The sequence below is a fragment of the Trichinella spiralis genome (assembly GCF_000181795.1).
Source record: "Trichinella spiralis strain ISS 195 chromosome Unknown Scfld5, whole genome shotgun sequence".
Taxonomy (NCBI): domain Eukaryota; kingdom Metazoa; phylum Nematoda; class Enoplea; order Trichinellida; family Trichinellidae; genus Trichinella; species Trichinella spiralis.
The window spans coordinates 4,110,630-4,122,674 of record NW_003526944.1 but is presented as its reverse complement, the minus strand read 5'-3'; the positions used below and the strand labels follow the sequence as shown (position 1 = coordinate 4,122,674).

Here is a 12,045-nt window from a genome sequence, read left to right as displayed (position 1 = left end):
AAAACCTGGCTTGAGATCCCATTGCTGGGATCCGAGCAAGGCGGCAGGCCTCTGGTACCGCAACCGGGAGAGGAAGAGGTGAGCTTTGAAAATATGGACTTTGATCATTGATACGGTTATGGTCGCGTCGTGCAGTGTAACCCGTCGAACTCCTGCACACCACCCTATCTCACATTCCTCCTATCCTTGCACTGCTATTCTCAAGCATTTACTTATTCTAATACTCAAACTATAGCAGTGCTGCAAACTCACTATGCTCAAAAATGTCCTTTGAAATGATCGACAAATTATTCAATCATTTCTCTTTCCGCAAATGAACCCTAAACTCAACTCGAAAGGCATGGGACATGAAAACGTTCAAATGCGGAAAGCCACTCAAATTAATTATAATAATACTCATGATCTACATCCAATTACTCTAATTAACAAACAATCATGCTCGATAACTTACAGCTCGAGTTTATATAGATTACAGACTCAAGAACTTCTCAGTGAACTTTAACTAATTAGTCTAACTCATCAAATTATACTTACCAAACTTACCCTTGTCTTTGGGATGTCTTCTTTTATCTTCTATTCTTCTGTATCTAAATGTAGAAGAATTAATTTAATGAAATAATGTTATAATAAATAAAAAACAAAGCCGTTTTTAGTGGTCTTCTTCGTCTGTCATTGCATTGAAAGCGCCATTGTTCATTCGCCGCACCTCGTTCGCCTACAATCATTTGAAATGAATTTCTAGAGCAACTAATAGTAGCCTCAGGAAAATTTACATAAAGTTCATTTCTATTGATTAACAAGTATAAAACGTATTTTTCATTTCGTTGAACAAACATTATTCAGGCCACGCATAAGCTCAAAAGCAAACAAATTTAAATTGTACTCAAATTTGCATTCAAACTAGACAAGGCCTATGTTTGAAAAGATAACATTCTTCAATATCTAAAAGCATATCTTACTCTGTACTTAACGCAAAAGTAAATTGTGCAGATGCCGCTCAACGATGCTGTTAGTCAACAGTGTTAATTTAAGTGGCGCACTGCTAATATGAAGGCAGTTTTCAAAACAGAACGTATTTGCATAAAAGTCAGACACTGCGCACTCAGCCGTATAAGTCGGCTTAGGTAAGTTGGATATGCTACACAGAGATGAATAAGAACAGAATCTCAACATAATATAAACAATGAGTTTGCACGCTGGTTGCGCCCCTTGAGAAGCAAAATTCACTAGATAAAAAGTTTGATTTATCTAATGTTTTCATGATGTAAAGCTTCAAAAACAATGTAGATTGATAATAAAAATGAATAATTTCTGTATGAAAACGGTATTTTTCTGTCCTGCATAATAGAAAGCACTATGCGCTTAGTGGTATTCGACCTGCTCAGTTCAAAATGAAATTAAAAGCCATGAACAACTGAAAATTGAAAACTTTATCGTCTTGTGTAGTTAAATTTAGATGAATAAGGAAAATAGTGTATTGAAATGTGGATTTTTTCAAGAACTTCATCGTTTAACTGTATGTAATTGAGAATTATTCTCTAAAAATATTTTAAGTTTTACGCATCTTCAAAATGAAAAATGCTAATATACTTAAATATACATGCATTAATGGAAAAATATCAGGAAAATAAGTTTCATTAATAAATTTTCACCTGAATGCAGATTGCACTAGCACCTTCGCTACGCACTGCCACCATTAATCGAACATCAATGAAATGAAATAATAACTAGGGATACAAGGTTTGCTTTTCTCTCATTTGTGTATTACTTGTTAACCTTCTTATCAATAATTTGGTAAATAATGTATAGTACTGTATTTTCTTTATTAATTATTTTTCCTGATTTTATTTTTGAAGTTTGTTTTTATTTTTATTTAATATTTGTATTTTTAATATTTATTATTTTTATAGTAAAAGAATTTTTTACTTTTCTTTATTTTCTCTACTTTAATTTCTTTCTATTCTTTGTATTCTGTCCTCATGTAAGATAAAATTATCTGTAAGAATTACGTCATTAAATGAGACTTGTCTTTATTTCACTGACAACATTGAAGCTGTGGCGCAGCCTGTACCGGCTGCCAACAGTAAGATTAATAGCTGCAGATTCACATATACTTTTAATTTACAGCTTTATAATTCATGCCTGAATTCCGGATTTTAATACTGTCTGTGTTTTTTTGCCTTTTGTGCTGGTTTGAGCACAAGGAGACGTTCGATGATTTTCTGCCAAGCTTCACTTTCCCGCGTCAACCCAACAAGAAGGTCAACTTGATTAGCAGATACAATTTTCAGTAGCCCCCACCAGTGCACCTTCCTTCCATCGCTTCCCTATTTATACACGAGATTTATCATTTACGCGTTATTTTACACGACAGTCTTCGATGAACAAAATAGTACCGTTTTTTCATTTAAACAAAATTATAATCTCAATCATGTGATAGAATAACTTGAAAATTTATTATTTCAATTTCATTTCAAATGAACGACAGGTTTCGATCCCAAATGAAACTGAATTTGAATATTACGCGGTCTATTTGAATGAAAAAGTTAGAAGTTAGTAGAAAAGTAGGTACGCATTAGTTCGCTCAGTCGTTCGTCTGTCATGGTAGTCAGGAAATAATTTTCAAGACTTATCTGTGCAGTATAGCTTCGTTCTGCGGTCGCTGGTCGAAAATCTGTAGGGGTAAGGACACGTTCAAGTAATAACTTTTGGGTACAATGCTAGAGCATCAAGCGCACTGATTGGCAATCTTAAAGAAGTACGCTTTCCCATTTTTACCTCCAGAGTGTAATTTCACACTTAAGTACCTTACTTTAGTCGTCGATATATTTTTAATAGGTGACCATGGAATTTTTTAATGGACTTATCATACTGATCAAAATTGAGGTATGAGGGCACTTAATCGCATAGCATTATTGAAGTGTTCAATAAATTACTAGTAGAAGTACTGAATAACGTTCTGCATAAAGGTGTCCACACCGTCAGTCGACGAGTTTTTATTTCGAATGTTCGATCTGTTCATCTGCTTGAATATATTTCGAGAAGGGGGTATTAAATCACCATACAGCGTTTTCGCTGAATTCCAAATCTCACAAAAACACTCCCCGAATTTAGTCCGCCACTTCCAGAATTCAACTTATCACAACATTGCAACAGATCAAAGCAAGAAGCCTGAAGAATTTTTGGAAGCAGCAAAGTTAAAGAAAGCCCTTTTTTAAGAACCGCCAACGAAATAACAAAAATGCCTCGACATACTGAAACTCGTAATTGCTCTGCTTTAAAGGCAGCGCTGCGGTCTTTCCACGCAACCATATGCTGCAAACCCTCCACCAAAAGCCAGTAAAGACTGAAAAACGTCAAAATCGCATTTTGCTGCTCGACCCATCTCGTTCTACAAAGCATGTCAAGGTGGCCATATTTTTGGTTCTTGAGTCTACCTTCCGCAATCAGCTTCTCTGTGAATGTTATAAAAGCTGTAGCTCTTTTCAAAGGAGCACCTGAAAACAAAACCGACTTTTCGCGCCACTGCGAATGGCCAGAACTTAGTACTTGACTTTGAACAAGAAGACTTAGTAATTGTCAAGCTCAAACAGTAACTTTTTGTAGGCCCTTTTTGTAACTTCAACTACTGAGACAAAATGACAACATTAAACCGGCCACCTTCATGGTGTGCTTGAGAACGCATTGATTGCAGTGCTCCTACTTGACCATGGTGTTGTAATGTATTGCCATGGTGTTCATATAAGAATGAATACGCGAATATGACTGCTTCGTTTGGACGACATCCATGTCTTGTAGTGTCATCGATCGCAGAAATCTGGCAACATTTAAGTTTTTGGTGAACGACAAATTATCCATTATTTCTGAATAGCACAACCATACACCACTGTGACACGGTGTCAATGAAAGAGGCTTTTCGCATTGGTGAGAGTTGCATAACATTTTCCGAATGGGGGAGGGTTCGTGAGAAGTCGTTCCCCCTGTCAACGCTACTGCATATATACCATTATTTATTTCTGATTCTGAATTTTTCACCTTGAATGTTACGTATTAGTATAAACTTCCAAAATTTCAAAATCAGTGAAATACATCGAAAACAATGTCTTCTACTTTCATGTTGTCTTTCTTCTTCTGTCAGACCAATGTATGCATTTCCAACACTTCCTACTCTGGAAAAGTAATTATAAATTAGAAATTCAAAGACAAATCGCATGAATGTGATATTATTATCATGCACTGCTATTCGTTTACGATTACTCTTCGTAACATGGCTATCGCATATTTGCTTATCTAATAATGGGCTATTCTGAACTCATCCGCGTCCCATTTTCCCCAAATTCCGCCCCCTTTTTGTGATTGGCTGTACGCTGATAGGTTGCACACGATTGATCGGTAATTTGCTAATGAATTCTACTATTTTATTAGCTAATCATCATGATAAGTGATTGGGTGAATAATTTTGCCATTTGATTAGCTATTAAGCTTTGATCAAGGATTGGGTGATTGTTGTTTACCAACCCTTTTCCAAATATGGGTTCATTACCATTAAAATACCTCATATGGACATAGAGAAGCATTTACTATTTTTTAAAACAGCTTTTTAAGATATATTGTTAGCTATCTTTTGTTGCGTTAAAGGAATTATAACAATAACAAAGTTAATATGCTTAAATCTAATGTTTAACTTCTTTACATTTGCATATTTTTTGTGTATGTTGTTAAGAGCAGCATTTAAGTAGATGTCTTGCAATATTTGAATAGGGCTTTAAATAAGTGGTTATCTTAGTCAATAACATTAATCATTCTTCAGTTTTACATTTCATTGTTCACATAATAAAATAGCATTTGCAGACTTGAATTTTCTATTAATTTCTATTAATTGCACCGTTCCGGTTGATTTGTCTAGCTCAGTTAGCTTTATGCCCAGCAGCATTTTACTTCCTGCTTCATAGTGTACTTTTCGCTTACTCCAGTATTAGTAATAATGGAATCCATTTCCGCGTCTATTTTCTGTTCATTGCCGTCCAGTCCACAAAGCCGTATCCATCACAATTTCAGCAGGGAAATTTCGGATGATGATATCTGATGTTGTTTCGCTGCCATTACACACAAATGTTGCACAAATGCTGACAGCAAACAATGCGATGTCCACTGCAGAGTGTATTTGAAGCAGCTTTAAGCGATTTTATGCTTGGTGCTGTTCATCGCTTTCTTTCTGCTTTCGAAGTGCTTCACTTTTATTTATCCATCCGAGTTTAAAAATACGGTTAAAAAGAAATGTCAGCCAACAGTTGTTTCGCTCATCAGATAAATTACGTTTTAACTGGCATGATTAATTTATTAATCATACTAATCAACTTTAATTAATTATATGAGATTTATGCATAAGATGCTTTTCCGTTTATCAGAAATTCTTCTGAGCAGCAGCTAAAGGCTATTCAAGTACAATGGGAAAATCCACAATTGATAAATTGTCTACAACTGCAGTTTTCAGCTAAAACTAGGAGTGGTGATTGCTGAATGTTAGCATCGACATATTTTTTGATTTTCTGTTCTCTGAAAATATTTCAAGTTTGGATGGGAATTTTATCTTCATTCTCTTCAATGTTTCTTTCGTTCCTGTTCACAAGAGTTATTGTTTTTCTTCTTATGTATCATTTAAATAAAAAATAAAATCTGGAATTTTGTTTAAAATAGAAATTTGTGATTATACATTTTGTGTATACTGTATTAAATTTGTTTTTCAATATCTAAAGTAAAACCGACTACAGGGTTGATTAAACATTCAAGTTGCAATTGTTGTATTACGATGACAACCACATGTTGAACATTCCAGGTCAAAAAAAATCTGTTGCATTTCGAAATGATTTTACCAAACAAAAATGAAAGCAAAGAAAATTATTTTTTTGCTCTGTTGCCATCGTAAAAAATCATTACATGTTAAATTATGAAAAGAAAGAATGACTTAGATAAACACGTTTAACATCTCTTTGTTCAGTAATCTCTTCTTTAGGCTCATCATTTGTTACTTCTATATTTTTGTAGAATAATACAATTGAATAATAAAAATATTTAATTTGTAAAAAAACAAAACCGTAAATTCTATTTTGTTGTTGTTGTAAAATGGAAATTTCTATACTATGCATTTGCTTAGTTCTGAAGCGCTTATATCGAATAGCAGAAAAGTTTCTGTGAAAACAGTCTGTTGATTAGCATAGATGTGAAGAAATAAAATGCAAAAGAAAACTTACGAGAGTAAAACCACCCCATTTGCAGAGTCTGAAAACAAATATACACATTTCCAGGTTATAACTAAAAGCTTTTATATGACATAATCGCATGGAACGGGAGCTCAAATATGAAGCATAAGTAATTTTTGAATCACAAATGCCTTAAACAAGTAGAATTTAAAACGCTGCTTGACTGATGGCTATCACATTAATATAATGCATAGAGAACACATTCTCAAAAGTTGTCCAAGAGTAAGTCTGCAATCTAAATAGCATATCACATTGTCTTTGGTGTAGTAAGAGCGTAAGGACCCGAGGCAAAAGGCATTTTAATTATTCTGGACCGTTTCTCTAATGCCTACCTTTTAGAGGAAGACTGTTCTCAGGGAATTTCTAAAACTGTTCAAGTGAATTCTATGCATTTTGTCATAGAATGTCCATCTATGAACATTAAAAGTCCATCCGCAACACGAGCACTGAAACATTCAATAAAAGATATCTAACTTTACATAGACACATGTTAGGCATTAATGAAGATTAAAAGTAAAAATGACGATAATCGGCATTCCACGATACGAATTGATTGCTTAGCAAACGCAAGAGACACTTAAAATGCATACCATTAAAACAATCAAGTATATTAACAACAGTTTCATGAATTTATTTACTTTTATTGAAAGGAAAATAATAATGTAATTAAAAATGAAAGAATGTACCACACCTCATTGGCATTGCGATCCATTTTGAAGCAATAATTTTGACAACAATTGGAATTGACCAGAAATGAAGGAAACTTGCATTTCCAAAAGCCAGGAAATATTGTACAAAAGTGGTCAGTTTTGGGGAATATCATGTTTTAATATGGAAAATGTTTAACTTACATAACATCCTTCATCACAGTTAAATTTTAAAAAAATATCAAAACCTAGACGTTATAGGCCATTTATTCAGAAATTGAGGGGGCAACATTTGTTTAAATGTTGCACGGTACGCTAAGATAAAATAAATTTAAAGTCAAAAAATTAAAGTTCGACGATACAAAATAAGCATCAGCTACGTTGGAAACCGGAGAAAGAGCTCCACAAATTACTTGACCATTACTAATACTGTCACAGAAACTCACAATGAGAAAGAAGATGAGTTGGGGAGTTTAATGAGGCTGCAGAGTATTGTTACTGGTAACGTGGATAAACTATTGGACAAAATGTTGGATAATGTATTAAACACTGGCAGGGTTCACCAATTATTCAGGTATTTTCTCATGGATTACTCAGTACATTCATCTTGAACTATATTGTTCACACTCCACTTGTGATTAACAGGTTGTTTGATGTCAGTGATATATGAACATAACAGAAGCTCAGGAATGAAGCATCACTTACTTTTTAGCTGAAGATGGTACTGAGGAGAAGAGCTGAACGCGCTACTTGACTCTTGCACTACACATTAATAAACTAAATATACATGAGTATGAGATTCTTTAAATTTGTTCAAGGACAATTCCAAAGAATTAGAATATGACATTGCCTTTGGTGAAATCACTGCACTTTTAGCACTAACAGCGTAATGACGTCATTGCAATCGAAAAATTTACTAATTATAAAAGTTATTAACTTCGGATTTAACCTTTATGTAATATTACACAGTGCAGATCTATTTATTTTTGAGTGCTGATTTGAACACCTGTTGCCCTTCAGGAATGTAAAAGAGAGAAAATTAGATTAATAAAACATGTAAAATATTGCATCACGCTACTCATTTTGAATACTTTACTTTACTAATATGTCAAAAATGTTAAGCATATTGAAAATCACGCACCCTAGTTCCGTTTCGACGAAGTTGCAGATGGGCAACTATCCTCTGTGAAATGAAAAGTGAAATGAAATATACAGAAGAAATAAATATGCCAGAAAAGCCACAGAATGAAAATTTTCTAAAAAATGTATAAATATTTCAGCAAAAAAAATAATCTCATTCAAATAAAATTTGTTCCTGAAATTTTATTATCGCGTACAGCATCCTTAAAACTTAAAATTTTTAGACGTAATTTCTTTGATTCATTTTCCTTCTCAAATGGGAATTAGTCAAAATGAATAGTCAGGAATGTAATAATTTTGATGCAATATTCCATTTGTACCGTCTATAAATGTCAAATTTGGAAATTAGTTGTTTCATCAAATTTCTCAAAAAGTCAACGATTGCGTATTATTATAAATTGATGGATATTTATCCTACGACGTACCGCATGCAATTATTGCAAATGCACTGAATAATTAATTCGCTGCACTTTGCTGCCAACATTCCATTCCTTTTACTGAGCTTTATAGTGAATATCTCAATTGACTGGGAACAATACCATTGATGGGGACATTTATTTGCGGTCAATTATTGTTAATTTCTTTACTTTCATTACTATTTTATACAATTCTTATCGCAATCGACTGCATTAAAAGCACATTTTTACATGTGGAATTCAGCTACAGTTGAAAACCGAAAATGAATTCAAAGACTGGCAAGTGTAGTATCAATCAGAAGCTAATTCTATAGAAAAAGTCAAGAACAGCATCGTATTCCATAAAAAATTGTTTTATTAACAAATTTAAGTATGCAAAGCGTACGTTATGACCTTCAGGTATTAATAAATGTTGAATATAAATAACGTTGAAAATTCAACACAGTTAAGCATTACAAAAAGATAAATCAACAGAAACTAAGTACGTTGAACGAATTATTTCCATTTCAGCTTCTTCTGAAACAACATTCAACAAATTCATCAAAACACGCTGAAAATGATGAAAATGGATTGTACAAGAAAGCAATATATTGCACAAGGCAACTCAGCTTGAATGCATACATTTCTCAAATGCTAAGAATAGTGCGTTTGCTGAATATCACGCATCCTAGATTCGCTTTGAGGAAGTTTTAGGTGGGTAACCTTCCCATGCATTAAGGTAGGCGCACTCGAAAATTCGACTTCATTGTTGTGATTGGCTGTACTCTGATAGGTTGCACACGATTGATCGGTAATTGGCTAATGACTTCTGCTATTGTATTAGCTAATCATCATGATAAGTGATTGGGTGAATAACTGTGCCATTTGATTAGCTATTTAGATGTGATCGAGGATTGGGTAACTGTTGCTTATCAACGATTTTCCAAATATGGGGTGCATTACCATTAAATTACCTTATATGGACATAAAAAAAATCATTTACCATTTTATAAAGAAAAAGCTTTTAGTTATGACGTGGAATTATGTATATTTGCTTTTAGACTTTGCAAATGATGCTTTTAAAAAGCTTTTGCGTTTTACATTTCACTGTTAACAAAAGATAATCTTATTACTTAATTTTATTCTTGTAAGTTTGCTTTTGCATTTTACTTCTTCACATCTATGCTGATCAACAGACTGTTTTCACAGAAACTTTTCTGCTATTCGATATAATCGCCTTTTTACGAACCAGAAGTATTTTCAGACAACGCTACAGATGAAATGACAAAATATTTCAGAAATTACCACTCCTAGTTTTAGCTGAAACTGCAGCTGTAGACAGTTTATCAATTTTACATTTCTTCTTTGTACTTGAATAGCTCCCAGCTAGCCTTCATCAGAACAATATCTATCAAACAAAAAAGAACCTTAGGCATAAATCTTATTTAATTGTTAGCTACGAAGGTAATTTATATAATGGGTGAAAGCAACCGTTGGCTGACATTTCTTTTGAACAGTATTTTTAAAGTCAGATGGATAAGTAAAAGTGAAGCACCTCGAAAGCAGAAAGAAAGCGATGAACAGCACCAAGCATAAAATCGCTTAAAGCTGCTTCAAATACACTCTGCAGTGGACATCCCATTGTTTGCTGTCAGCATTTGTGCAACATTTGTGTGTAATGGCAGCGAAACAACATCAGATATCATCATCCGAAATTTGCCTGCTGAAATTGTGATGAATACGGCTTTCTGGACTGAACGGCAATGAACAGAAAATAGACGCGGAAATGGATTCCATTATTACTAATACTGGAGTAAGCGAAAAATACACTATGAAGCAGGAAGTAAAATGCTGCTGGGCATAAAGCTAACTGAGCTAGACAAATCAACCGGAACGGTGCAATTAACAGAAATTAATAGAAAATTCAAGACTGCAAATGCTATTTTATTATGTGAACAATGAAATGTAAAACTGAAGAATGATTAATGTTATTGACTAAGATAACCACTTATTTAAAGCCCTATTCAAATATTGCAAGACACCTATTTGAATGCTGTTCTTAACAATGTACACAAAGAATATGCAAATGTATAGAAGTTAAACATTAGTTTTAAGCATATTAACTTTGTTGTTGTTATAATTTCTTTAATGCAATAAAAGATGGCTAACACCATATCTTAAAAAGCTGTTTTAAAAAATAGTAAATGTTTCTCTATGTCCATATAAGGTATTTTAATGGTAATGAACCCATATTTGGAAAAGAGTTGATAAACAACAATCACCCAATCCTTGATCAAAGCTTAATAGCTAATCAAATGGCAAATTTATTCACCCAATCACTTATCATGATGATTAGCTAATAAAATAGTAGAATTCATTAGCAAATTACCGATCAATCGTGTGCAACCTATCAGCGTACAGCCAATCAGGAAAAGAAGACGAGTTTGGGGAAAATGGGACGCGGATGAGTTCAGAATAGCCCATCGCCTATTGATGTAAAATTCGTTTCTGACTTTCATTTATCCGTTATAGCATGCTTAAAATTTCAAATTTTTTCCAACTTTATTCCTTCGCTTCATTACGCTTCGCAAATGAGAATTAGATAATATAATGAAAAAAGAATACAATTCTGACTCAATATTTACTTTCTCTCTTCTATAAATGTAAAATTTGCTAGCCAAATATTTCACTGTGCATTAACTTAGGCAATGCTCTAACTTTAGAAACTGTTTATTCCACAAGCTCAAGATTGTATTCCATGAGCGTTGCAAAACAATTAAATCTATTTATATGTATCGACGTTGGGAGGAGAATGCAAATATTGCGAAACAACATTTTTTACCCCCCCCCCTCCTCCCAATACTGCAAAGCCTATTGAATCCATGAAATTTTGATTTCTGTACGAAAATGTTTCAAACAACTGCCTTGATGAATCAAAGGAAAAGCAAAATCCATCCCCACATTCGTCACACAATTCTTAGTAGTGTAGTTCTCGACATTTTGCTGTAAATGATCAACTAAATTTGGATGTTGATGGTAATGACAAAAAAATGTATGCGATTGATAGTCTCGCATAGAAGTGTATTTAATTAAAATGTACTTTGACGCTGTCAGTGGTTTCCGCAATAAGGATGCTCTTTGTAGTAACAGAAGTACATGGAGAACATGGAATTTATACTTGATTGCTATTTACATAATACAAGCTGCATGAATTTCAGGCGTTTTATTTGAGCTACTGCAGTCAGTGATAATGATTTAGAATTAGCGTACAATGAAATTTACAATTTCATTTATTTAACATTTATTGCAACGTCATATTTCTTACATAAATCCTTTTTTCTAAAATGAGATTCTACTAAGTTCCTACGTAACGCAACAAGTCGTTCTTTAGTATGGATAGTTGATCATACAAAAATTATTATATATGCAGGCAGTAAAGCTGATCTGAAGGTTAGTCAGCGCGAAACTGAAATACATTAATTTGCAATTAACATGTCGTTTGCAGTAATACATAGAAACATCGTTAGTATACAACTGTAAAAATGACTTACCTTTTAACTATCGATGATATTGAAGAGGAGGCTTTATCGCACTTCTTGACTG

The 12,045-nt window shown here is 33.5% G+C and overlaps 3 protein-coding genes across 3 annotated transcripts; 1 reads left to right on the top strand and 2 right to left on the bottom strand.

Moving 5' to 3' along the window:
* Positions 1-5: 5 nt before the first annotated feature.
* Positions 6-725, bottom strand: Tsp_08416a (conserved hypothetical protein; the record flags this gene model as incomplete). Its single annotated transcript, XM_003375374.1, has 3 exons — positions 640-725; positions 544-587; positions 6-168 (listed from the first exon to the last, which is right to left on the bottom strand). Coding segments are annotated over exons 1-3 (293 nt in total), but the record flags the coding sequence as incomplete, so codon positions are not given.
* A 2,326-nt stretch (positions 726-3,051) lies between these two features.
* Positions 3,052-4,559, bottom strand: Tsp_08415 (conserved hypothetical protein). Its single transcript, XM_003375373.1, has 3 exons — positions 4,519-4,559; positions 4,036-4,169; positions 3,052-3,497 (listed from the first exon to the last, which is right to left on the bottom strand). Exons 1-3 carry the CDS (start codon positions 4,557-4,559, stop codon positions 3,052-3,054), a joined length of 621 nt encoding a protein of 206 aa, XP_003375421.1.
* Positions 4,560-6,233: 1,674 nt separating this feature from the next.
* On the top strand, positions 6,234-7,577 carry Tsp_08414 (putative microcin B17-processing protein McbB). Its single transcript, XM_003375372.1, has 3 exons — positions 6,234-6,255; positions 7,259-7,446; positions 7,482-7,577. Exons 1-3 carry the CDS (start codon positions 6,234-6,236, stop codon positions 7,575-7,577), a joined length of 306 nt encoding a protein of 101 aa, XP_003375420.1.
* Positions 7,578-12,045: the final 4,468 nt, after the last annotated feature.

Excerpts from the sequence above, each read along its gene's own strand:
- Tsp_08415 (XM_003375373.1), bottom strand. The coding sequence starts at position 4,559 with ATGAGGTATTTTAATGGTAATGAACCCATATTTGGAAAAGG. Across the intron at positions 4,170-4,518 it reads GAACCCATATTTGGAAAAGG|AGTAGGAAGTGTTGGAAATG; the intron begins GTTGGTAAACAA and ends TTACTTTTCCAG. Across the intron at positions 3,498-4,035 it reads ACTAATACGTAACATTCAAG|GTGCTCCTTTGAAAAGAGCT; the intron begins GTGAAAAATTCA and ends TTTTGTTTTCAG.
- Tsp_08414 (XM_003375372.1), top strand. The coding sequence starts at position 6,234 with ATGCAAAAGAAAACTTACGAGA. Across the intron at positions 6,256-7,258 it reads GCAAAAGAAAACTTACGAGA|TTCGACGATACAAAATAAGC; the intron begins GTAAAACCACCC and ends AAAAAATTAAAG. Across the intron at positions 7,447-7,481 it reads TGGACAAAATGTTGGATAAT|GTATTTTCTCATGGATTACT; the intron begins GTATTAAACACT and ends CCAATTATTCAG.